Genomic DNA, 27,595 nt, shown 5'->3' with positions numbered 1-27,595 from the left:
AGAAATCAACAACAACAACAACAAAAACAAAACCAGTGCAATCCACTAGTGGGATCTGGGAAGGGTAGAGTATACACACACCTTTTCCCTACCTTAAGAAGGTAGAAAGGTTGTTTCCGGAAAATCCTCGGCTCAGGAAAGATAGAGAGGAAGGAGTAATAGCAAGCAACAACACCAGTAAACCAAACAGAAAAACATACCAGAAATCAATAAAAAGCAAAAAGCTAGAAATGGAACTTTATTGCTGGACTGAATGCAAATTGCAATTTCTTGTTTACCACAAATGTTATAGCTTGATGATGTAAAAGAATGTACAGAACAAGCAAATGGTCAAGGAAAGAAATCTTGAGATGTTTTCAAGTTCCGCCGTTGCAGTAGTGCACACCATTACTAATAGCGCCATTAACATTGTGCTTCATGTTTGCTTGATTCAAGCCCCATATGCGAATAGTCCGATCATCACTTGCTGATGCTAGCATATGAGGATTTGCCGGGTTCCAACTAACACAGTTGACAGTACCAGAATGTCCAGCCAACGTTGCGAGGAGTGCTTGTGAGCATTTGTGCCATATATATACCTGAATGTATTAGATCAAGATCAAACTCTCTCTCACGGATATACCTGAAATTGTATTAGTACAAGATCCAGTATATCGCAAAGTATTTCTGGGTTCTTTGCCCAGTAATTGGGAACGGACAAAAAGAACCTTTTTACTGGTACATGTTTACATATCCTATCGTAAATTTTAAAGGAACAATGGATTCCACAAATATTACATTTCAAGCACAACAAATAATAGTTCACATTACACTCCTTTTTTTCTTCAAACTTAGAATTCTAAAAATATGAGCTTGGATTCTCCAAATCAGCGATTTATATTTATAGGAGTACCTGTCTCAACTGTTATTGACAGTTGCGTTCTAATGCACAAACTTGAATCTATATATCCACAAAAATAAGAGTAACTTATGGCCGCAGCATGTTAACTGGTGGCAAGTAATTGAGAGTACTTCGTACTCCAAGCTATAGCTGAGAAATTCATCACGAAATTCAGATTTCTTTTTACCAGTATAGCCTATGGATGAAGCTTCGCACACACGCAAGGATTTCTGACTTCACAATAACTTTAAGTATGAAGACATTTCTCTTATGTTCATGATAATCGTACAGACAGACAATTCTGTTGATAGTAGAATTGTCGAAATACTTGAATGTGAAAATAGGCATGAAAATCATAATTTTAAAAAAAAAATCAGCTTCTAAATCAACAAGAGAAGTACCTGTGAATCCTCACTCCCACTGGCAATGAAAGATTGATCTAATCCGCCAAAGCAAGACCGTACAACGAAGCGAAAACGTTTATGCCCCTTGTATTTGGCTACGAGTTTTACACTTCCCTCTATATACCAAAGATGAATTTCTTGGTTCCAAAGACTTACCAATACATATCTATTGTCTGCGGACAATTCAAATGATGTTATTGTTTGATCCTCCTGAATTATTCGCTCTGCTTTTGATTCCAATCCAAATAATAGTATCATATTGTCTTTACAAACAGAGACCATGTGTTTCCCGTCACTAGTAATCCCCAAATCTGCTATCCTACTAATCCGATGGCCTTTCCAACACTCCAACTCTTTCCCTTCAAGATCCCACATGCTAATGCTTTTGTCAGTAAAACCGCAAAATATCCTTTTGCCATCAGGAGCCCATCCACATGAGACCAAACCAACACCGTTTTTCCGGTAAATACGTATACATTCTCCGGAGTCGACATCCCACCGTCTAACAAACTCCTCTACTCCACAAGTGAGAAGCTGACGGTCATCAGGGCCCCACGACATATAGGACACAGGTTTGTGGTGACCATAAAACCGGTGCTTCAGGCAGAAATTCCCGTCCAACTTCACCTGCATAAAGGCAAACAATTGAGAGGTGGAACTTAAATCTTCCTTATAATTCTATCATAAAAATTCAGAATTTCAGTTTCAACAGCTCTCTATCCCCACATTCAGGTTCTCAGACTTTTCACTTTCGGTGCCACACCCGTGTCGACATTGACGTGGTGTGGGTGTGGGGGTTCGTACCGGATCTGATCAACTGATTTTGGGTATTTTGACCAAAATCGACGGAGAAATTCGGGCAGATACAATGATTTCTGAAATCAAAATAAAAGCTAGAGCAAAATCAAAGAAAATGGAATATCTTGTATAGAGAAATTTCTACATCAGTCCTTTTCCTTTTATCTCCTTCTCGAATATCCTCTTGGTCAATATTTTCTCCTTCTCGGAATAGATTGTAAGTTTTCCACATAATGTCTCATAATTTAGACTTATTATTATAACTCTATTTTTAGATATTTGAATTATTTTTAGCCGGATCCCCGCACTTGTATCCATACATAGATCCATACCCCCAAAGCTTAAAATTTAAATCGTGAATCTTGCGACCTCTAGATCTGCACCCGTATTGGACACCTACACCCGAGTCGAAGCAACTTAACCTTCCCCAGGGAACTCATCTGTTTTAGATCTTTTACCAAACATCATATGCACCTATAATAGAATTCTGAAGGTTTGCACATTGTATACCATATCAAGCCTCCCTGATTGGAAAGCCTATCCCATTTGGAAATTATTTCTGGGATGAAAATAGTTCTTTAAATCCCTTACAAGGCTTTAACTCAAAACAAATCCTCCATAACTAGAAATTTTGTTTATTTATATAGTTGCTCCGTCTCCACCACCTACAACATAAAATACTAGAGCTATCTGAAGCTAGCTAGCTTCAGAGCACAAGCTGTCCAGTGCAAGACGTAGCTTCCACCATTGATTCAGAAAGGAATTAGGAAAGATAGCAAGTGCGACGATGAAAAGGAAAGAAGATGGCACTATCTGAATTCCAGATAGGAGGAAGAGCGACGACAACAACAACAATACACCCAGTGGAGTCCCACAAGGAGGAGCTACTTTCTATATTTGTTTATCAGTTATAAAAACTAAAGGACACTTTACTATCGTACTAAAGATATGTAAGGGGAAACTACAAAGATTCCTCATTCGTGGCACTACATCGGACAATGAAGCAAAAACAGTGCTGCTTTCCTCCTAAATTAGTAGATAAAGCAAAAAAGAGAAAGGTCATGCAAGAGAATGACGGCGTCAAATGCAAAAAGAGAGAAGTAATTCAACGGAAAGAAGTGATATTAAACGAGAATTAATAGAGGATTAAACAAGCAATAATCAAGAAGACCTTTGACGAAGCAATAATCGATTGAGAAATATTTCACAGCACTTAAACTTACCTCCCATATAATCACCGAACAATCAGCAGATGATGAGGCTAAGTACTTCCCATTATGAGAAAACTGCAAAAACCAGACTTCATCTTTGTGTTCTTGTAATATCTGGTGTATTACGAGTAACAGATAAAAGATTAGAGCACAACGTAATTGACAAAGCCTTCTCTTTTTCTTTTTTCTTTTATTATTTAACAATTCATTCAAACCCTTCTGCCAATCTTTTTTTTGATAAGAAAAAAAAAAAGATTGGTAGAAGGGTACCAATCATAGTCAAGTCAATTTGGATATCCATTGTTAAAAGAAGGAAAACCCTACATAACAACAACATACCCAGTATGTGGGAATTTTCACAGTGTGGGGTTTGGGGAGGGTAATGTGTACACAAACCTTACCCTTACGTTGTGGAAGTAGAAAGGTTGTTTCCAATAAACTCTCGGCTCAAGAAAAGAAATTCTTAGCAAGTTTGAAAAAGAAAGATAATAGTGAAGAAGCCATGTTGAAAATAATGAAAAAAAGAACAATAACAACGGCAAAATAACAAAGCACTAAGAAAACCGACACAGGAGAAACAACGGGTAGTAATAGAAATCGAAGGCTAAGATAAACGAGAATGATAATAATAATAATACTGATATGAAAAACACAGAACAGATACGGTGTCCCAAACTCGACTATCTATTAGCTTTCTACTCTAATCATCGACCTCCATATCCTTCTATCTAGGGTCATGTCCTCGGTAAGTTGAAGATATGTCATGTCATGTCTAATCACTTCTCCACAATACTTTTTCGGCCTAACTCTACCTCTCCATAGACCCACAATAGCCAACCTCTCATACCTACTCACTAGAGCATCTGTGCATCTCCTCTTCACATGCCTGAACTATCTCAGTCTCGCTTCCCTATCTTGTCAATCAGGGAGTCCACTCTCACCTTGTCCTGAATATCTTCATTCCTAATCATATCTCTCCTAGTATGTTAGCACATCTATCTCAACATCCTCATTTCCGTATATGAAAAATATATGCAATCAAGTACAAGGACCAGTGGCGGAGCCACATGGCTTTAAGGGGTGTCAATCGACACTCCTTCGCCAAAAAATTACACTGTTCTGATAGGTAAAAGTAATTTTTATGTATACATACTATGTGTTGAATACTCTTGACTTCTTCGTGTATTAACTTTTTAAAATTTTGACACCCCTTAGGGATAATCCTGGCTCCGCTACTGACAAGGACACTACTAGAAAAACTCAAACCAAGTTGTCACACGTGAAGAAATTTTCTGCATTATTTCAAAGATGGAGGAAATACATGTGCATACAACTTTCTTTTGATATTAACGGAAGAATCGATAATCCACTTTGGCAAGTCTTGTAAATTTAGAACTTCTAATAGATGGATACATGTGCATACAACTTTCTTTTGATATTAACGGAAGAATCGATAATCCACTTTGGCAAGTCTTGTAAATTTAGAACTTCTAATAGATGGTCAAAAATGAGCAAAATAAGTGTAAGAAAATGTAAAATGAATAACATGCCTAGGTAGAGGACAACAAAATCTTAATGACAAAAAGAGACAAACGAGAAGGAATAAGAGGAAGAAGCGTGTACTTTTTCAATTCAATTCCCATGATCCTAAAACCTTACTACCCCAAACTGTTACAACGATCTCAATCCTAAAGAAAGCACTATATCAAGATAAAATTTGAGGACCTCGAAACCTTATGCTCATGATTTTGAGAGTATTTAATAGAAAATGACTAGCTTTTATTCTATAACACAAAACAAGCTATTAAATAGTTTTCATCCATAGACGACGTACACATACATTTCTTGTTTACTATTAGAATCTTAGGATTTCACATTCCCCCCTCCCCTCTCTCAAGGAAAACAAAAAACGCACAAATTCCAGCAAAGGCAAGGAGGGATATTACATTATTAAATAAGAAATATAGGAATATCATAGGGAAGGTAGTAATATGTCTAGACTTCTATGACAGCCACCAAAAAGAGATATAGAGTAGTAAAAACTTGATACTCCCTCCGTCCCAATTTATGAGGCGTTGTTTGATTCGGCACGGAGTTTTAAGAAAGAAATAAAAAAATTTGAAACTTGTATCTAAAACACATCATAGATATTTGTGTGTGTAAATCAATTCACTTACGGTAAAGTAGGAATTCTAAAAAATAAATTGTTTCTAAATAAGGAAATGTAACATTCTTTTTGGGACTGACTAAAAAGGAAAGAGTGTCACATAAATTAGAATGGAGGCAGTATAATTTTTCTTATTCCTCATTATAGTAAAAAATTTACAATAGTAATACACGCTTAAACTGGTCACGGATGACCTATAGGTCACAGGTTCGAGCCGTGGAAACAGCAGTGTTATCAAAGGTGAAAAGCGCAAAAAATCTCTAAGGTCTGTTGGGGCTTTAAGCGCAAAGCGCAAATAAAGCGTGGGCTTTAATGAAGAAAGGCGCAACGGGGGAAAAAGTAAAAATATGCATGTAGTACAAGACTAATCATTATAAGCATGAATAACAAATATATGGACAAAGAAATTAAAAATAAAAATCACAATAAAGTGAAATATCAATTGTTTAAGGTCGCCTTTTCAGGATTACACTCAGTGGCAAGGAAAAGTGTGCCTTAGAACTTTGATGCGACACTAAAGCGCACACAAAGCGAGGAGAAGCTAAAACGTGTTTTGAGCCTCACTTCAGGGCTTAAGTGCGCTTTAAGCGCGCCTTTAACAACACTGGGAAACAGCCACTAATGCTTGCATTAGGGTAGGCTGTCTACATCACACCCCTTGGGGTGCGGCCTTCCCCGAACCATGCGTGAACGCGGGATGCTTTGTGTACCGGGCTGGCCTTTTACGCTTTGAATTGGAGCGCCACAGTGATTTTATTAGCCTTATACACATACTTGTACTTGCAGAAGTAGACAAACAGGAAAAACATTACTGACACAATGACAGCATAATTAGAAATGGAATAACCAAAATACTAAACAAAAGAGAGCACAACGTTGGAACTTGATCAGCACACATCACATCACATCACATCTATCACCAATATAAACTCAAATGCAGAAGGAATTAATTATTAGGGGATTTATTAACCTGCAAAGTTTGAGACGGAAGTTGATCTCTTCCACAATGGTGATCAGTGAGCAATGACATTTCACTGACTAATGAATTGTGAAATAGACAAGCCTCTACTTGCAATTCAAGCGCCTGTTCAACAAGATGGATCAATCTTTTTTCAGGAATCATGACTGTTGGGGGAAGCAGTCTTTGTAATTCCTCTAGTAGCTTTGTCCTTGGCTTCGTTTTCACTATATCTTGACCTGATGATACACCAGAAGGTGATATAATGCACAACGAAAGCTCATGGACTCTATCGCTGTTTACACAAAGAGGCGCAATCTCAGTCCTCAATGTCTTCAAAGCATCCATGACTTCTTCTCTGTCTAACAGTTCAAAGAACTTCTGCTCCAGTATCACAAAAGACGCTAACTTCACGATGTTTTCATCCACGAGACCGATTTTATGTAATGTGGCTACACTTTCATCCCATCTCCCATCAAGGATTTTCTGCATGAACAAATGTACTTGAGAGGAGTGCAAAGGTATCCCCGACTCTTCCTCTAGAAGCGCTCCTGTCTTCTTATAGCCAAGAGAATATAATGCATCGGCTATGATTCGAACAAATTCAACTTTCTTGACTATTCCTTTTGTACCAACAATCTCATCGTCCCCTTGAACAGCTAGAGGACGAGCCATCGACTCACTCAACGAGCAACTTGCAGGATCCTTAAGAAATGTGCCGTTCGAACGATCAGCTGATTCTCCAAATGATACTTTCACACGTTTTGAGGGTGGTTCATCATCCTTTGCGCCTCCCATGAAATGTATATCTCAGCCCATATATAACAGGTTGATAAATGGATCTGAGAAGATGAGATCTCAATCTCAATCCTTCAATGGACAAAACGCGACTGTACCTGCATAACATCAGAAAGGAAAGAACATAAAATCAACAAAGTTGGAAAGAGCAGAAGGAGAAAAAAGCAAAGCATAGGATCACTTGCTTTAAAGAATCCAAGATATGAAAAATGAAAAAAAGCTGGAGCCAGAGATGGAGAAAGAGAGGTGAAAGACACAAACTGCGTTTAACAAGAGCGTAGATTAAAAACCATCTTATATTCACATAATCTCATTTATTTTATACTAATATATATATATATATATATATTACATTTAGGCCAAATACACTCTCACTACAATCCAATATTTCTACCAGTTCAGAATGGCAAAGAGCCTCCCCACCAACCCCTACCCTCACGAAGACAAAATTGCAATTAAGGAGATTTACTAAATAAAATGCCGTTACAAAACCAAACAAAATTCTCTTGACCACTTGTTCTGAGGTACGAGCTTGCTTAAGCTAAAATTGAATGCCAAGAACGTGACACTTGTGTACAAAGCAATAACAAGAGAAATAGATCCGTAAACAAGGTTAAAAAGTATCGCATTCACACCTGTGAGGGCGTGATGGGGGAGAAAGAAAGAGGGCGAAGGAGACTGAATTAAATGCTTAACCAACAAATAGCCTAATTCAAACGATTAGATTTATTTTTTTTATAAGATTTCATTATTAGAGACTATTATCTAAATATAAATATGGAACTGTTAACAACCTGCATGTTTCTTTCCTTCCACAAAGTCCACATAATATGAAATGCCCACTCTCAACACTTTTTTCTTTTATTTTATTTTAATAAGTTCTCAGACATAGATTCTTTTTTCTTTTCTTTTTGGTTAAAGTTATATTCTTACATTTTCTTTTCTTCATCTATTGAACAAGTTCTCATACATAATTCTCCACTCTTTGCATTGTATGCATAATCAGTCTTTGGACTATCAGCCTCCAAACAGGTGGCATTCCCAACTATTGTCGTTTCCCTAGCCAGAATAAGAAACTAGATGAAAATAAAGAACATCAATTCCTCCCCCTAAAGGGAATACATAAAATAAGGCATATTTCGAAAGTGTGCAGTGTGCGTGCGCGCGCACAAACACACATCTAAAGTGCAGAGCTTTACAATATTTGGCTGCACAACACAGCCAATTTCCCCAATTGCTGCACATGCAAAGCCATACCCCACATTCCATATAAAATTCTGTTGAACAAGCTTTTAGCAGAAAAAGTTGAGTCATCTTCCAGCAACATATGACAATAACTGCATTTAGTCTTAAGCAACTTTGTTGCTTTGTGAATGTTGAATTGTGTGTACCGCCTCATCTAGAAGCTTAACCTGTTAGAGAGAGGACATTTTTATTTTTTTTCAATTAGGCCTGCAACATGGCCACTCACTTGTAGATTTGATTCTTTTTCTTAGACCAAGCACCTAACGATTAGTTTTTATTTATTAGTGGCAGTCAGACTCCAACCCAGTACCTTAGCTTGCTCTAAACTATTGAATCATGTGTACCGCCTCTTTAAAAGCTTAAAATTATTAGAGACAGGACTTCCTTATGTATCTATTTATGTTTGAAACAATATCAACAATGAATAAATTCTCGTTAAACATACTTCTCTAATTTCCAGTTGCATCTAGTGTCACTTGCTAAAAAACTTTATTTTCACCCCGCTTGAAGGTCAATCATAATCCACTCCAGCAACTACAACGGCTAGTGATCAGACTGTAGATATTAATGAGGAGCTAACCAAACAATCCAACAACAGACTAAAGTGTTCACTTCATAAAACTTAGTGATATATTCAGAAAAAGGCAACACGTTGTAGATTCTAGTTCATTAAGGTAAAGCAGCTGCTAGGGACTTTAATTGACTATCGCTCAATTACCCCTCAACCCAAAACTACTCCCTCCATCCCATTTTATATAATGTTGCTTCGGTGGACGCAGAGAAGTCTATGAATCATCTCATTTATAGTAAAATGGTAAGTTTAAAGTTAAATTGTTTCTAAATACATAAACGTATCATTCTTTTTTGATACATACTAAAAGAGAAAGTATATCACATAAATTAGGACAAATAGAGTAGTATGGATCGGCTATATGAATCCTTTACATCCATCTGTATGCAGACTCCTAAAGTTCCAAATATTTTTTTAACCAATAAATCCCCAAGGGCCAAATGGCGCACAGTTGGAAACTTAATGGGCCCATCGCGCTATCCTTCTCCACTAAAATACCGGGCTTTTTGTGTATGGCATGGTTCAAACCAGTGACATGGCCAAACTCACACATCGCATGATGCGCTCTTACCCCTAAACCAAAGCACCGGGCCAAATCCTAAAGTTCCAAATTAGCACAAACAACTATTTAAGTTCTTCAAAAGTATAATCTTACTTAGTTAATAAGCAGATTACAGTAATCAGTCCATAATCCAAATTGGGAAAGAGACATAACTACAAATAATCCAAATACCACTAAATAAATCCAACAAATAAATACTTAGTTATCCAAAAACTCGCTTAATATTGATAATCAATAATTAAATAAAACGAAAAAAAAAATAGAAATTACCACAATGAAATCTCCAACACCCAGAAATGATTTGAGGTTTCAGATCAAAATGGGTTTACAAAATTATATAAAAGTCACTGAATTTGTAATAAACCCAAAATGAAACAAAAAAATAGAATATTAATTTTTCCCCTTATTTGTAGGCACGTTAATAATACTATAGTAGATTAGGTGAGTAAACAAAGCTAAGGATTTTGAATAGGGCAATAAAAAGAAAAAAGAAAAAAAGGGTAAAGAGAAATATGACTGACTGTTGGGAGCTGTGTGTGCTAATGGCGGTTTCGGGTTGAGGGGCAGATGTAAAGAGAAATGGTGGAGAAGGTGGGTTGGTTTTTATTTTGTATTATATTATAGTAGTAGTATAATATTCTATTTATTACTATATAATATGTTATTTGTAAGTATTAAAATGAAAAAAGTATTACTGTTACAATTACTGTTTGCGTGGTTCAATAAACCACCTCTAGAGGGAAGGTATTCTTATTTGTTTGCTTTGAACAGAAGATATCTATATTACACATCTAAGAAGGAAGAAATTGTAAGAATTGAACTAACGTCAATTATGTGAAAAACTTCTATAAATATCACAAAGATGCAAGTTTTGGTGCTAAGAAATATTGATTTTACCGTTGGATACTTCCTCTCCTCTCCTTAATTTTTCGAATTGTAGTTTAAGGGGTAATCAATTTTATGACAGTTACAAATATTATTTTAGTTATATATCATTTTTCATAGGAGATCAATAAAAAATTATAAGAATGAACGATGAACACGAGATACAAAATAACTTTATAAGATTATATTTTTTTTATTAAAATAGTAAGTGGTCACGAGGGATAATTTTCTTTGGTTTTACTCTATACGATAATTGAATAGGCATTTCTTCTAATTGTAATTATAAAAAAGCTGGACTCGTTTATATAATTTTTCTCTGACCATATTACTCTATTACAACTTATCTCAATATTATTATGCAAATACAAATAGTGAGTATGAGAAATTCTCTATATTATAAGAAAGACTAAACCACTCCTAAAAATCATAGGACATACAATAAATTTGCTAAGATGTCTAAAATATATTTCCAACTAATAGGTATTTTATACATATACATTCTTCTTTCATTAAGTCCCTCTTTCACTAAGAGAGTGTTTGGCTAAGCTTATAAGTTGGTCAAACGGGCTTATAAGCACATTTTGGCTTATCTACGCGTTTGGTAAATACTCAAAGTGCTTATAAGCTAAAATCAGCCATAAATCATAAGCTGATCACCTCCAACTTATGGCTTTTCAGGTTATAAACACTTTTAGTTTGACCAACACTTTTACTAGTTTATCCTTAATAATATTTTCTAATTCACAAAATACTTGTTCCAAAATAAATTTCTTGACTTTCTCTTCATTCCATATTCGTTATTAATTCTTTTCTTTACAAAGAAATTTATAATTTATAATTTTTTGAAAAACATTCAAGGGTATTTTAGTCATTTTAACAAAAAATAGTTTATCAGCACTTTTTAATCAAACACATAAACTGCTTATTATCAGTTTCAGCACTTCTATCCAAACACGTAAATGCTTATTTTAAAAATCAGTTTCAGCACTTAAAAAAAATTCAACACTACAAGCTTATCAACTATTTACAATCAGCTAATCCAAACGGGCTCTAAGTATGAATGGATCCCTATAATTTAGGGGTCATTCCACAAATTCCTTCAATGGGATTTTATGTTTATCTAATTATCTTGTCCCCGTATAATACCTTCACTCGTTATTATTTCACATGGACTAATCAATGCATTTGGCGATTGAACACAAGATCTTCATACCATCTCAAATGATCTTCTATCACTTTATTTGCACTTGATGAATACGGTCATTTATAATCCCATCTAATCTTATATGAACATATTCATCTTAGTATTCGTATCACTGCAACATTCATCCGGTGGATAAATTGAACTTTAACGATTTAATATTTATCACATATAACATTATTGGTCTTATAAATATTCTATAGAATGTACCATTTACTTTGGTAGGCATCATTATATCAAATGGCCAAGTTCTTGGTAAAATAAGGATAAAAATTAATTCAAGAATGCATTAGATAAAATGTATCAAGTTTAGGGAGTCTCTAGATATTCCAACTTTAGGTGAGAAATGATCATACAAACATACAACATTTCAATTGGGCTTACGGATTTTAGAGTTTCGAGATATCACTAGAAATTATTTATATTCGATAAGTATAAAAGTATATAAAATTTATTTATATATATATATATATATATAAAATATATATTTTATTATTATTATTTTGAGAATGAATATAATATAAAATATCTTTTTTCCCAAAACTGTGGCCACTAAAGGGGCCCAGTAAAGTAAAAAGTCTTTTTCGAATCTCTCTGTCTTCGTCGTTTTTCTGAATTTCCCGTCGGAGATCGGACTCTGTTTCCCGGGCCCCCATTCTCTCTCCGTCTCTCTCACTCTTACAGGTGCGCTCTCTCTCTCTCTCTCTCTCTGTGTGTAAAATTCAACGGAGTTTGGTCCATTGGCTATTGCAAATTAATTAATTTCAATTTCTTATAAAATGATGGAATTTTAGCTTCATTTTATTTCCTAAATTAGTTTTAATTTGAAATGACGTAGTTATTTACAAGTAAAGCTAGGGGTTGTAACGAATTGAGCTTGATTAGACCAAAATGTTTTCGTATAGTTCAATTGTTAATTGATTGCTTGATTAATTTGAACAGCATTATCAAATATTGGGAACAAAAAGGAGAGAAAAAAGAAGAAGATGGGAGTGAAGCAAGCATTAAGAGCTATTGATGCATTTCCACGTGCTGAAGATCATTTGTTGCAGAAAACCAAGTCTGGCGCCCTCGGTATTCGTTCTTAACCTTTAGTTTTGCGCATTGTCAGTGTATAGTTTTGTTACATTGGTTAAGTTGATTCACAATAACAGGTAAAATTTCTTCGAAAACGTCCTTAGTTCCTCGATTCATTAGGTGATGCGAAATCCATCATTGGCAAAACAATTAATGGGTTATGCCATAACCGAAGCTATTGTATCATTTGCCCCAATGATGGCCTTTTTTCATCTCATTCGTATTCCGAGTCCGTTAGTAATCGTTTATGGTGGGTGGGTAAACAGGAGGGGATCCCTGTGGTCGGTTAAATTGAACTTACCACTATCGGTGTATATAACTTAAATCATTTTTTATTTCTTTGCTCTTCTTTGGGGTATAAAATGAGCCTGTAGTGAGTGGAATGGATACAATTAGGATTCTTATAGCCAACCTTAACTAACCTGAGAATGAGGTATAGTTCATTGAGGTATAGTAGATTGATTCTTTGTATTCATTCTTAATTGTTTTTATATTTTTGATACCCGAGGGAGCTAATCCCAAAAAGATGAGAAAACAGTTAGATATTGGAGAGCTTTCATCTGATTTTAGGTAGATTTATTTTAGCACAGATCATCTACTCTCTAGCCGATGGTCTATCGGAAACAGCTTCTCTACCCTCCCGGGGTAGGGGTAAGGTCTGCGTACACATTACGCTCCCCAGACCCCATTTATGGGAACTCATTGGATTTTTTTGTTGTTGTTGTTGTTGTTTATTTTAGCATAGATTTTTCTGCCACCCTCCGCATTTGTTTTTCTTTCGATTATCGTGAGGGCACGTGCGGAGGAGAAGCCTAGATGTCGCGATAAGGAGGTGTGAGCTGTTGGCTTTGGCGGGTACGAGGAGAGGTACAGGGTGGCGTAAGAAGTATTGGGGGAGGTGATCATGTCAGATTTTCGAGTACATGACCCTTTTTTTTTTTTTAATTTGCACCGGGTGTCCGAGTCTCTTTGAGCCCCGACTAATCCCGAGGTGCATAGGCCCTCGGCAAGGAGTTTCCCGCAAGTGCACCACGGTTAATTCAAGTTTTACCCAGTCCGATGGCCCTCAGAAATTGTTTGTAGCCAGTGGGTTTCGAACTTGAGACCTTGAAAGGGAGCAAACCCCAAGGCTCAAGTCAATTGCCACCAGGCCAACCCGTGAAGGTTAAGAGTACATGACCCTTGATAGGAAGGCGTGCAGGTCGAGTATTAGGGTTGTAGGTTTGGAGGTAGTTATGCATTTTACTAATTTGTATTGGGTGCGAGGATAGTCTGGTGTTTTGTCTTAAACTGCTAGTGGTTAGTATTCCTTTTCTTCCGTTTCATAGTGTCGGGCCGTATTTACTGGTTATTGTTATTGCTTTTCCGTCTATTTTCTGATTCTTACGATGCTGCTATTATTTCTCTGGTTTCTGTTGTTGGTACTGATATATTTTCTCTTTTCGTCTTCTTGAGCCGAGGGTCTATCGGAAACAACCTCTCTACTCCCTCGGGGTAGGGGTAAGGTCTGCGTACACACTACCCTCCCCAAACCCCACTTGTGGAATTTCACTGGGTTGTTGTTGTTGTTGTATCGTGATGATGTGACTGTTAAATAAAAGAAAAAGATAACTACTCCCTCCATCCCAATTTATGTGGTACTCTTTCCTTTTTAGTCTGTCCCAAAAAGAATGTCACCTTCCTATATTTGAAAATAATTGAACTTTAAAGTTTCCCGTTTACGCTTAATGAGATGATTTATAGCTACATAAATATCAAGTCTTCCTTTCTTTCTTAAACTCTGTGCCTAATCAAACAGTGCCACATAAATTGGGAAAGGGAGAGTATATCGTAAGTAAAAGATTATGAGAATGCAGCCTGTCTATGGTGCATGCTACAAAGTTTTTGTAGGAGAAAACTGGAACTTAATCTTTACCTGACTGGTGCTAACCACTAAATATTTCTGAGTTATCTGTTTACCTATAGCCCAGCTTTACCATGAGATATCATGAACAATTCTCTCTAACTTTTCATTGATTAGCATTACTTTTGAATGAACAACTAGAAGATTTCTTGGTTATTTTGTCCGTATTTTACTTGGGTTTGATTCTTTTAATAACTTTACTCTTTCCTCCTTTTCATTACCAGTTTCCGTTGTGGGGCTAGTTATCATGGCAACATTATTCTTGCATGAACTGAGTTACTATCTTAATATAGATACGGTTCATCAGGTATTTTACGTCTTTTTTAGTATAATTTCTTCAGGTTTAGCTTAGTCTAGCTCATCTGAAGTAAGTTTGTGCTTCGACTTCGTCTGTGCAGATGGCTGTTGACTTGAGACGTGGAGAAACTCTTCCCATTCACATAAACATGACATTCCCCTCTTTACCTTGTGATGGTAAGATAATATTTTCTACTTGCTGTCCATGTTTGTTTATTCTAATTCGAGTTTCGCTTTTCTCAGTTAATATTTTGCTCGTAATGTTTCGGCGGTTGATCAATTTTTTCTTTTTGGTAGTTCTAAGTGTGGATGCTATTGATATGTCGGGGAAGCATGAAGTAGATCTTGATACAAACATATGGAAGGTAATTGGTCTAGATTGATGAAAAACTTTTGCTGCCCATCAAACTGAAAACAATATGACCATGTTTTGCACTACCGGGTAATGCATAACACCTTTAGTTTTTAGTATTATTATATTGTGTTCTTACTGTTTCAAAGAAAGATTAGGATCATAGGTAGTTAGGGATTCTAATAGAGAAACTTTTAAACCATAGATGCAGGGGAGAAGCTACATAGCCCCAAGGGTGGTAAAAAATTACACTATATATAGGTAATATTAGATTTTAGTGGTATATAACATATATTGAACACCCTTTATCGGGAATTGTTTTTACTTCTTTCAGGTTTGAACACCTTAGATGAAATTACTAGCTTCGCCACTGCATAGATGGACTAAATTTTATGGGATGAATAAATTTGTTATCTTGTTATTGGAGCTACAGTAGTCAACATAGATTATTCTGGTGCATTTCCAGTCAAAAGTATTATTAACTTGTTTTTGGTTTTTCATGTAGCAATTCTTTTTCTTATTTTTCTTAGTTTTGTACGGGGTTGGGGGAATGGAAGATGAAAAGAATTGTTCTGTTTTACTGTATTTTTGGATTTCACCTTTTGTTATTGTTTCTATTTTCTTCAAAGACATGTTTGTAAATTTACCGCTATCTAGTCATTGGTTTGGGGGTGAAAGGGGGAGGTTTTTGGAGGCGGGTTTTATCTTTATCCAGAAAAGGGCAATCTAGTGAATTAGTTAATGAATGCGAAATGTCTTGATGGTTTAACTTGTAGCATTGACTGTGCCAAGCTTTTGATTATGGGTAAAATACTTTGATGTCCATTAGTTTGTCATAATTACTTAACTTTTTTTTTTGAAACTGGTAACTTTTCTATATTTCATATGTAGCAAAACAGTACGTAGGTAGTACTGAAACCATATATACAAGAGTCTCTAACTATCACTATCACTCTCTATATTGATTGTAAAATATCAATAATGGTGTCAGTATCATTTGTGTAGATCTGATTACACCAAAAACACAACAGCTAAATAAAGTTTAACTTGATCTTCTGCACCCCATTCTCCACGTTCTCAAAACATCTGGAGTTTCTCTCTTTCCAAATTGTCCACCAAATGCAAGCAGGTATAATTCTCCATCTGGTCCTGTCCTTTGCATGTAGTCCTGTTTCCTCCCAACTTTTAAGAGTATCTATAACCTTCCCAAGCATGGTCCAGGAAATGCCTTTGAGGTTAAGAATATTTCTCCATAGATGAGATGTTATCATATAGTGAAGGAAGAGATGGTTAATTGTCTCTGTTGTTTCCCTACACAAAAAGTATCTAGAACATAAACTGAAACCTCTTTTCATCAAATTATTTTGTGTAAGGACTGCTTCCTTAGCCAGTAGCCACACAAAACAAGCAACTTTGTGAGGAATTTTTATTTTCCAGATGTGTTTCCAAGGCCAATTAGCTATGTGCTGATTGGAGTAATTCATCCTCTTGTAAGCTGCATTAACTTTGAATAAACCCTTAGCGCTGCCTTGCCACCCTAGTACATCTTCACCTGCTTGTAATCCACTAAACTGCTCTAGTGCACACAAGAATTCAACCACTCTTTGTGCTTCCCAATCGTTGATACGTCATCTAAAAATGATGTTCCATCCTTGAGGTGTCCACATCTCTGCTATAGTCTTTTGCTGATGTAGAGCTAAACTGAAGACTTCTGGAAAAGCCACATCCAATCTGCCAACTTCATGCCAATTGTCCTTCCAAAAGCTAGTCTTATTCCCATTATATACTTTGATCTTGGAATCATCCCTCAACTCACTCCACAGTGATCTAATGGATCTCCATAGACTTAACCCCATATGGTGTAGTGACCTCCTTAGTCATCCATTTGTTTTCCTGTCCATATTTTACTTTAATAATGTTTCCCAAAGGAGTTGATTCTCCTTGTTGAGCCTCCACAACCATTTCATTCTAAGAGCTTTACTATGAATCTTCAAGTTCTTGATCCCTAACCCTCCGAGGTTCTTGCCAAACGTGAGTGCTTTCCATTTCACCAAGTGGTAGCCCTTCCTTTCTTTGTTCCCATTCCATAAAAAATTCCTCCTGATGCTATCCAACCTATTGATGACCCCTGCTGGAATGGGGAACAAGGACATCATATATGTTGGAAGTGCATTAAGAACTGAGTTGATTAGAGTCACTCTGCCACCTAGAGATAGATACTGGGTTTTTCACCTGGCCAATTTCTTTTCAGACTTCTCTATAACATTGTTCCAAATCCCTATTGACTTAGATTTAACTCCCAAAGGCATTCCAAGATATATTGTTGGTAAAGCCCCTACTTCACCACCCAGAACAACAGCTAACATATCCATGTTTGTGACTTCATTGATAGGGTAAAGAAAACTCTTCCTCCAGTTGATATGCAAACCAGAGATTCCTTCGAAAAGAACAAAAATCACCCTGAGATATTTCAGTTGATCTTCTTCAGCATCACAGAATATGAGGGTATCATCAACTTATTGTAAATGAGTCACTTCTAAACTATCATTGCCCCTTCTAGCTACATCAAAACCTTTAATTCACCCATACTGATTGGCTGTTTTAATCATATTGTTAAGACCTTCCATAGCAATCACAAACAAAAAAGGTGATAAAGGATCACCTTGCCTTAGGCCCCTTTCTGCTTTGAAAAAAACCTGTTGGGGATCCATTTATAAGAACTGAAAATCTGGCTGTTGACATGCAGAATTTAATCCAATTTATCCATTTCTGGCCAAAACTCATTCTTTCTAGCAGGGTCAGGAGGAAATTCCAATTGACATGGTCATAAGCCTTTTCAATATCAAGTTTGCACAAGATATCAGGCTTCTTTTGTTTCAACCTAGAATCAACTGCTTCATTGGCTGCCATTACAGCATCCATGATCTGTCTACCTTTAATGAAAGCCATTTGTTGATAGTCCACCAATTGTGAAATTACCCTTTTTAGTCTCTGTATCAAAACTTTGGAAAACAATTTGTAAATGCTACCTATCAAGCTGATAGGCCTGAAATCCCTTAGTTCCTTAGCACCTTTCTTCTTTGGAATAAGAGCAATAAATGTTGCATTGAAGCTTCTTTCAAAAACTTCTTTGTCATAAAATTTTGAAAAGCATTCATGATATCATACTTCACTATTTCCAAGCATTTGATGAAGAACCTCATAGTAAAACCATCTGGGCCAGGAGTTTTATCTATTGTACATAGCTTCAAGCACCTTAGCACTGCATTCTCTTCAAAGTTACCCTGTAGAGCTTCCTTATCCTCCTCAGTTAAAACTGGGCAATTGTCATAGTGGCATGCAGGTCTCCATTGTTCTTTGTACAACTTCTGATAATAATCAATAATTTCCTCTTCTATTCTAGATGGCTCCTCTGTTAATTCTCCATGTATCATCAGTTGGTCAATATTGTTGAATCTTTTATGTGCATTTGCTACTTTGTGAAAAAACTTAGTGTTCTTGTCACCTTCTTTCAACCATAGAGCCCTAGATTTTTGTCTCCGTGAGATTTCCTCATTTTTTTATCAACTCTTCATACTCCACGAATAATGCTGCCTTCTTGATAGTTTCTTCCTCTGTTAAAATTCTGTCTCCAAGCACCTCATCCAGTTCTGCCATTTGACTTAACAATTTCTTCCTTTGATATCCCAGATTCCCCGTCTCACTTCTGCTCCACTCCTTAAGTTTTGATTTGAGAGCTTCTAATTTACAGGACAATATAAAGTCAGGCTTGCCTGAAAAATTGAAAGAACTCCACCATTCTTTGACTCTGTCCTTGAAACCAGCTGTTCCTAGCCACCAATTCTCAAATTTAAAATAGTTTTTGTTCCTGTTCCAAGTGCCCCCTGTAGAGCTACTGGAATGTGATCAGATGCTAGTCTTTGCAGTGGAATCTGTTTTATATTACTAAAACTATCATCCCACTCAGAAATCAGGAACCTATCGATTCTGGAAGCCATGTCTTGATTATCCCCTTTAAACCAAGTGAAGCTACCATCTTCTAATCGTAGATCAATTAAGTTCATGTCTTCAATGAAATTAAAAAATTCCACCATACCCTTTGTTCTCCTCCTACAATTTTTTTTTTTTCTGAAATGAATCAGGTGACATTAAAGTCTCCACACACAGCCCAAGGCCCTTCCATCAATCCCCTTACTGCACTTATCTCATCCCACACTATCCTTCTCTCAATGTAGTTATTTGGAGCATATACCCCAGTTATATGACATGAAAAATTCTGAAAATGTGCCACAATCTTGCAAGTCAAAGTGTAGCAACCTGTTTCCAGAACTTCCCCCTCCCAGCTTCTACAATCCCACATCATCATGATACCCTCTCTAGTGCCACTAGCCTCCAAGTGAGCAAATCTGATCCATCTTCCTCCCCACACTTCTTTGACAATCTCTCTAATGTCCCCCTCTAGTTTAGTCTCTTGGAAGCATATGATATATGCCTTCAGTCAACTACCAAACTCTGCACAATTCTCCTTTTATCCTTGTCATTCAATCCCCTTACATTCCATGAAACTATTTTGAACTGCATGGATCCAAGGTAAGCATCTTCCTCCCCTTACTCTTTTCCCTCTCGCTTTTGAATTTAACATCGAAATTAACTAGACCTTTTAATTCTTATTCCCCTTTGAATCTTGTCTTCTTACACACATTGTCAGACTCTATCTACTTGTAACAACAATTCCAAGGCCTCCTCTTCATGCCCCTGGAAATCTAGCCCAAGTAATTTGCCCAGCTTGATCAAATTCTTTTGGACCCATAGTGATGTTTCCTTTGCTGTGACTTGAATGACTTGTTGTTGCTGAATGAGAAGAGGTTCAGCCTCTTCCACTTCCCAATTTTCTATAGCTATGATTGTATTTTGTTGTGTTAATTCCATAGTTTGCTCTTCCATTCCCCTGCTCTCATCTTCTCTTTCCTCCATATATTCTGTTGCCCCAATTACCCTTGGATGGTCCTCTCAGCCATGTATCTATTAAGGAATTCGAATGAGAACAAATCCCCGTACATCTCATAGATGTTCACCCCAAAAACATTTTTCCAAGTTGAAGTTGACTACCTTCTTATGTTAGCAAGTGTGGGTTTTTCCTTCGCCTCTTCTCCGAAACTCCCCACTAAACATCTCTTCAAAGGCCCATTCTCTTGTGCATTAGCAAATTCAGAGATGTCAATATTTCCACTGTTGCAAGTCACCTCTGCTACTCGAAGACTCCTAGTCTGCCATTTACTATCTTGTACAACCTTCTTACAAGGATAGTTGGCCTCAGTTAATCTTGGGGGAGCAACTACTGCTACTTTTTTTGAGTATTTAATGAAGTTGTTGATCTTAAATGCTACCTCATTCCAACCTGCATTAAAGACTGGTTCATGAATAATAAGTATTGATCTTCCTCCACCATTTAATGACAGAATACGCATGTATCTCCCATGCTCGTTAAATTTTCTGGTGCAAAAGTGCTCTGAGCCCTGCTCTGAAATTTTCCATCTCCTGACCACTCTATTTTGGTCCTTTGAGGCCTCTTGAAGAGTGAAGCAAATCCATTCCATGATCTTTTTGCTCATGGTCGATCTCCTTATCATCTTGCGACTTCTCTCAACCCATTCGTACCACTCTGAGTTGCTAGCAGACCACCTTGTAATATCAAAAGATTTGAACCCAGCATTAAAGTAAATCCTGTTCTCGCCCATTCCAAAACCTTGGATAGGGATAAGAATGGAGAAAACAACCACAAAAGGTGATTCCTTGAAAAGAGAGAACAAAGGGAGGGGAAGAAAGAGAAAGAGAGAGGTATCTCCGATGGGAGAAAACCGGAGAAGGAGAGATTCTCCCTCCTAGAGGGGAGGAGAGAGAAGAGTCTTGAAAAGAGTGCCTGAGAGCATTTCAAAAGCAAATATAGAGAGCAATCTTACTTTACTAGAAAGAAAGACATATAGGTTACTTATCTTCCTTCTACCTACTAAAGTTACATTGATTAGTAGCTTCTTCAAGTAGTATTGATACTGTAACAAAAAGAGATATAGGTTAAAAATATTTACCTTTTTACTTTTCTTATATTTCGCACTAACAATTCATATTTGTTGTCAATAGCTTAAGCTAGTTTATTCATAAAAGATTTAAGCATCTTCTAGCAATACTAACTAGAAATTTTTTGGGTGGGAGGTTTGTCCAAAACACCAATATTCTTGGTTTAGTGTAGATATGGAGATGAGAGAGGTGGTAGAGGCTTTACTCTAGTAATTAAATTACAACCTTACTGTTCCTAAGAAAAACGTGATGCCTCACAATATATTAGGACAACTATTATGATTCTCTATCACCTGGTCTCTCGTTGTAACCCCACAATTAGGAATGTCAGTGTAATTCACCCAACATTTCTCATTCTTTCTTAACTTGGTAGTTGGTATTAGCTGTCTAGAGCTTCTGGAAGTCCTAAACTTACAAATCTGAAGACATGCCCCATCATTCCCCACCTTCCCTGTTTCATTCTGTTAGTCTACCAAATTTTTCTTTGCAAGCTTTGTAACTCTGAAAGAGAGGATGAAAATATTTAGCATTTATCTTCTGTTTCATAGATTATAGGAGTAGAAGATTTTGTAATTTTCTTTTTCCTCGAATTGGCATTTATTTTCACATGCAGACCACAGCATATGCATGTCCATGCATATCCTTTTATTCATGCTCTTCTGGCGATTAAGGTTGAACGTTTTGCAGCTTCGCTTGAACAGTGATGGCCATATCATTGGCACTGAATATTTGTCAGACCTTGTTGAGAAGGAACATGAAGCTCATAAACATGGTAATGTCTTTGGTTCTTCTGCATTTGGGTCGTAACACTAGTTTAACTGTCCACTTTTCCTTTATCTGAGTCCAAGTTGTATGCTTGTATGCTTATGCTTTAAACCTGCTTAGTGCGGCCTTGGCCCTTGATCATGTTAATGTTAATTTCTCTTTTGTTAGACCTCAATGACTTTTATCAAATTTTCTTTTTCTGGGAGTGGATAGATGGATCCAACTTGCAAAAAACAAATAACTTCAGAAATTCCGTTTATAGAGATATATCAGTTGATTTTTTTGTGCTCTAACTTGCTTAACACATTTCAGTATATTGATTAAATTGTTTTAAGAAACAATTTCTACCAGATGCGCACAAAGACCATCATGAAGATTCGGATAAGATCCATCTTCAGGGCATTGATGAAGAATCTGAAAATATGATCAAGAAGGTTAAGCAAGCAATGGCTGTTGGGGAAGGATGCAGGGTATGTTTTTGGAAGTTCTATTTTATGCTTGTTCTCGTATTTGTAACCCCCCCCCCCCCCTCTCTCTCTCTCTCTCTCTCTCTCTCTCTCTCTCTCTCTCTCTCTTTGCGCCTTAAAATCTGCTGCCACTTCGGCCAACTAAGTGATGGTGGTGTTGCATTTTACTGATGCTTACATTGTTCTGTGCAGGTGTATGGGGTTTTGGATGTACAGCGAGTTGCTGGGAATTTCCATATATCTGTTCACGGATTGAACATTTTTGTTGCTCAAATGGTCAGCTCTGTTGATATTTTAAAATTCTTCTTGTAGATTTGATGGACACACATGATTACTGTTGGAAAATGTGCATACTCCATTGAACTTTGTTCTATTATAAGGTATCAGCTATCAGGTTAAATAGTGTGAGAAGTTTTAATCCGTAAAATTTTGATGGTATAGTTGGAAGATGCTAGAGTTCATTTAAGAAACTGGAGCAATAACCCTCCGTTTGAGAGTTTTTTACTTCGGTTGTTGGTGTTCTATCATATTATATAGGTGGTTCAACTAAAGTGGAAGTTCTGCTTTGTCAATAAAACTTGCTAGTTATTTTGTACTGGTGCATGACAAAAGGAGATTGTGCTGAAGCTACTTTTTAGATTTTGCTTGTGGTTTGATCTATGATCATTTAGTTGTACAACGAGCTCCTAGATAGCTTGTGAAACAGGTATAGAGAAATTAGGAATACCACATTTCTTAAGGGTCTGATTGCAGAAATCTTTTCATTTTTATTTTAATCCCTGTTCTGAAGTACATCAAGCTCTTCTCAAAGCTTGCATGTTACAGAGGCATTTAAAGGATCCTTTTTCTCTCTTTTCTTACTTCCAGTTTATGTTCTCACTCTTAATTGTATCTTTTGAAAATGCAGATTTTTGAAGGGTCTACTCATGTCAATGTAAGCCATATCATTCATGATTTGTCATTTGGGCCCAAATATCCAGGTATTCATAACCCGCTTGATGGAACATCACGAATTCTGCGTGGAGCAAGTGGCACATTCAAATATTTCATTAAGGTTTGTGGTATAGCCTTCATTGTTAGTTATGGAGATCTAATCTAGTGTTTGTTTGAATACTCTTAGAGCATTCAAACATAGCCTTGACATACTTTCTTTCTTTTCTTTTTTTATTTTTTAGCATGGACCCGTGACCATTTTTCTTAAAGTGGTGAGATGAATAAACTTGTACTTATGGTTGCATGCTTCAGTTATTTGTCTGGTTTATGTTGTGGAATATGAGTAACTTGAATTTAAGTCTGTAAATCTGCATCCTTTTCCATTATAATAGGGACCTAATTATCCTTGTTCTCCACCAAAGGCTAAATATCTGCAATTCTTGGCTTTTAAAGATTAAAATGGCACCAAACCTACTATCCTAAAAACAGAAAAAAGAAAAGGAATCATGAAATGGCACCTTGTTGTATAATCACATAGCATGAATTGTATTATAGCTTTTTTACTGATAAGAACAAAATGAGAGAAGAAAAGGAATCATGCTATTGCACCTTGTTGTATAATTAATTACATAGCATGAAATATGCCGTCCAAAGCAGTTTATTAGCTTTAATATTCCTTGCAAAAAAATACTCGATGGATCATCTAATTAGTGCATAGATTCACCGCTTTGCTGCTTTACACAACCTCGTCAAAAAAATAAAAAAATTCCACTATCAACTGAAAAAGTAAGGTGACAATTCTTATGGCATCGGGGTATGTCACTGTTAACAATGTCTATTATTATTTTCGTTTAAGGCCACGGTTTTATGACTAGGGAACTTTTTCCTGCTGCCAGCTTCCCTCAGCATCCAAATTTTTTTCATTTGGTGGATTTTGTACTTCTTTTTGAAATGTTAAAGCCCACCCAAACCTCCCTTCCCATGGGCCATCAGTGATTTTTTCCACTTTTTATGCATTGATGACTTGGACTAGTAACCTTACGATTGGAGGTGAAAGATCTTCTCCAGTAGGCCAACCCCCTTTAATCCATTTAGGGATTTTATGATGCAAAGCTAAGATAAACAAATAAAGTGTTTCCTCTCTAGCGACTTAAAATCTTAGACGAGACAATTTACAAAATCGAGAGAGGGCTTGGTTTCAAGTATAACTGCCGCTCCTCCACAAAAATATTTCCATGTGTTGGGTCAAGAAAAAAAAATCAAGACTGAACGTGAGTAATGTTACACGGCGCCTTTCTGAAGTTCCTTGGAAGGGCGATGTAAGGCTAAGCAACCGATGTCAGTGCGGTTGCTATGCGCCAACTGAGGTCCTCGCCGTACGCTAGACTAGATTGTCAGTGTCGTACGGGAAAACCAATGTCGTGAGCAATTGAGCAGCGAAAAATGAGCAATTGATGATGAAAGCTGATGATTGTATTGATGATGATGAAAGCTATTACAAGATGCAATGCGGTGTCGGGGGAAAGACACCAGTACAGAGAATTGTTTGAATGCTTGAATGTTTGAATGCTTTGGTCCCCCATAATAATGCTTAAAAAAAATAAACCAAAGTTACATGAGTTGACCCAAGAAAGCTGTAGAAGCACACTGAAAATGAATGAAGTAAAACTACTCTATAATTACAATGAAAAGGACTTAGTCTTCTATGGAAGTAAGTCCGATGGCAGCAACTTTGTCTTGAGCATCAGGGTCTGCGCGCGCATTGCTGTTGGCGCGCGCGACACTATTTGGATCTGCCAGCGGCTGGGCGCTGGTGCTTAGCATTGGGTCTGCGCGCGGGGCACTGTCTGTGCGGGCGGCGCTGTTGGCAACATGATGGATTGTGCGCGCGGCATTGTCGGTGCGCGCGGCACTGATGGCATTTGCCAACCGCTAGGCGCTGGCACTGATTATCGGTGGGGTGACAGAGGCGCATGTGCGCTTGTCACTTGGCGCTGCCGAGACCACGGGGCCGACCGTGGCGCTAGGCGTTGGGAGGCTTGCTGAGACGCCACGGGGCGCGTCCAAGGGGTCATGGGTCGATGATGGAAAGCAGCCCATGACAGTAAGCGTGTTTGTAGACTTAAAATAAACTGTCTCCTTCCTAGCAAGCTTAGACTTGGATGAGACGGTTCAAACAATCTGACAGTGTTGACAAGGAACATTAGTTGAAGCATGTATCCTGGTTGGCTTGATTTTCCTTGTGAATGTTTTGGCCAGAAGATTAGTGTTGAGTCACAATGATTTTTTCTTCTGGATGTGCTCTCGTGCTTGCATGTTTTGACTCTTGTTTTTGTCATGTAGGTTGTTCCAACTGAGTATAGGTATATATCAAAAGAAGTTTTACCAACTAATCAATTTTCCGTGACGGAGTACTTTTCTCCCATCAATGAGTTTGATCGGACCTGGCCAGGTGAGTGAGCCTCAGATACCCTTCTCCCTTTTCATCTTGCTCTGTTTATAGTTCGCTGAATGTCTTTTGTGACTATATGCAGCTGTATACTTCTTATATGATTTATCACCAATTACTGTGACCATCAGAGAAGAACGTCGCAGTTTTCTGCACCTAATCACTCGGCTCTGTGCAGTTTTGGGTGGGACATTTGCCTTAACAGGTTTGCCTTTAACACTTAGCTGTAAGATTTAGATAAGGTGAAACCCCACTAATAAGGCATCAATCCCTGCGAATTTGTTTTGTTCTTCTTTTTGAAATGCTCCTCCTTTAGTTGAACTGAAGGCTCTTGACTTGAATATCTTTGAAGAAGTTAAATATCATTTTCTCAGGTGTACAAAAAGTGTTTAGCAATGTTTGGTGTGAGAAATTGTGAATCTTGGGTTTTATTTTGATTCTTCCTCACCACCCATATATCAAGAGCTGAATGCTAACTCCTAGGGGAAATCCCTCTCCAATAGTCTCAAGTGTTTGGATCTCTTTTTCCCAGTTCTCATGCAAGGAATCTGTATTTAAACTTTTTGTGTTGTGATCATTTGCCTGATATTTTTATAGACCACAGCATCTGGAGGCGACTAGGTTTATATATCATTCTTGCTATCCAGTACGATACAGATTTTTTTGCTGATTTTATGGCAGTGATGGATTTGGGAATGCAGTGTTTCTCTTTATTTACACTTAACCTAAGAAGTCGTTTACTAATTAAGAATCGACGAGTCACTTTTTCATAATGCTTTTGGTGTACGTCTGTCTTAAAATCTTTTCTTGACTGGCATTTACCCTGTAAATTGTTTCTTGAAGAAGAAATTTAACTGTTAGTAGCCTCAGTCAGAAATCTTCTACATATAATCAAACACACTGACATGTCGGTATTCATTTTGTGATAGGCATGCTAGATAGATGGATGTACAAGCTTCTTGAAGCTGTTACAGAGAAAAACGGCAGAACTATTTTGCGCTAAACGTAGAGACGTTGCACTACTAATAGTTCAGCCAAGCTGAATTGCAGAACTGGTGCACTAGGACAGGAGCTTTTAGCCAACAAAGCAGATCAACAGCAAGTTTATGTACAAATGCGCTTTCCTGCTTCTTTGGTAGCACTAGAACAAATACCCTACTATACCCAAGTTTATTCTGGCTGATTGAGAAGAAAAAAATCATTCACTGGTCAATGTAACAAAAATTTAGGACGCCGCTCAAAGGTTTTGTACGTTTCTTCTCATTTTTGTTAACTTAGTTGAGAACTATCATAAATGAGTATGTTGACCTATTTTTGTGCTTTACTACAGCCATTGTGCTCAACGTGGCATTGAGAGTACATTCAATTCCTAAAGATGATGTCCCTCTTTTTTCTAACTGCGATTTTGGGTTACTGAGAATAGTTTGTCCAGTTGAATGAGCATTCTTATTCTAAATTTTAATATAAATCTTTTTTGGGCAAATTTTGAAGTGAAAATTACCAGACACTTGTTAGGCAAAAAAAAAAACAAATGCTTCCAGGAAAAAAATAAATTTTAAAAACATAATTTGACATGATAACTATATAAATTGTAGGT

General features: G+C 37.0%; 2 protein-coding genes across 3 annotated transcripts; one reads left to right on the top strand and one right to left on the bottom strand.

Moving 5' to 3' along the window:
• Positions 1–222: 222 nt before the first annotated feature.
• Positions 223–10,210, bottom strand: LOC104102372 (WD repeat-containing protein 26 homolog). 2 transcript variants are annotated; one of them, XM_009610074.4, is made up of 5 exons: positions 10,116–10,210; positions 6,431–7,314; positions 3,306–3,407; positions 1,282–1,911; positions 223–578 (listed from the first exon to the last, which is right to left on the bottom strand). In XM_009610074.4, exons 2-5 carry the CDS (start codon positions 7,214–7,216, stop codon positions 357–359), a joined length of 1,740 nt encoding a protein of 579 aa, XP_009608369.1. In that variant the 5' UTR covers positions 7,217–7,314; positions 10,116–10,210; the 3' UTR covers positions 223–356. The 2 variants fall into 2 exon arrangements, with proteins under 2 accessions (XP_009608369.1, XP_009608368.1); XM_009610073.4 differs by having other exon boundaries at positions 9,865–10,141.
• Positions 10,211–12,227: 2,017 nt separating this feature from the next.
• On the top strand, positions 12,228–27,395 carry LOC104102373 (uncharacterized). The gene is made up of 12 exons (XM_070177135.1): positions 12,228–12,364; positions 12,623–12,754; positions 14,885–14,967; positions 15,059–15,134; positions 15,255–15,322; positions 22,072–22,156; positions 22,501–22,619; positions 22,809–22,892; positions 23,524–23,670; positions 25,893–26,001; positions 26,084–26,203; positions 26,928–27,395. The coding sequence occupies exons 2-12, from the start codon at positions 12,667–12,669 to the stop codon at positions 26,999–27,001; spliced, it is 1,053 nt and encodes a 350-aa protein (XP_070033236.1). The 5' UTR covers positions 12,228–12,364; positions 12,623–12,666; the 3' UTR covers positions 27,002–27,395.
• Positions 27,396–27,595: the final 200 nt, after the last annotated feature.

The sequence above is a fragment of the Nicotiana tomentosiformis genome, chromosome 6, assembly GCF_000390325.3.
Source record: "Nicotiana tomentosiformis chromosome 6, ASM39032v3, whole genome shotgun sequence".
Lineage (NCBI taxonomy): Eukaryota > Viridiplantae > Streptophyta > Magnoliopsida > Solanales > Solanaceae > Nicotiana > Nicotiana tomentosiformis.
This window is presented reverse-complemented; position numbering and strand designations above follow the sequence as displayed.

Bases quoted from the DNA above. Each gene is read 5' to 3' on its own strand.
- LOC104102372 (XM_009610074.4), bottom strand. From the start codon at position 7,216: ATGGGAGGCGCAAAGGATGATGAACCACCCTCAAAACGTGTGAAAGTA. The intron at 3,408-6,430 runs GTTAATAAATCC...GTAATACACCAG, and splicing joins TTCCGTCTCAAACTTTGCAG to ATATTACAAGAACACAAAGA. The intron at 1,912-3,305 runs GTAAGTTTAAGT...GCCTTTATGCAG, and splicing joins GTTCGGTGATTATATGGGAG to GTGAAGTTGGACGGGAATTT.
- LOC104102373 (XM_070177135.1), top strand. From the start codon at position 12,667: ATGGGAGTGAAGCAAGCATTAAGAGCTATTGATGCATTTCCACGTGCT. The intron at 15,323-22,071 runs GTAATTGGTCTA...AACGTTTTGCAG, and splicing joins TTGATACAAACATATGGAAG to CTTCGCTTGAACAGTGATGG. The intron at 22,157-22,500 runs GTAATGTCTTTG...AATTTCTACCAG, and splicing joins ACATGAAGCTCATAAACATG to ATGCGCACAAAGACCATCAT.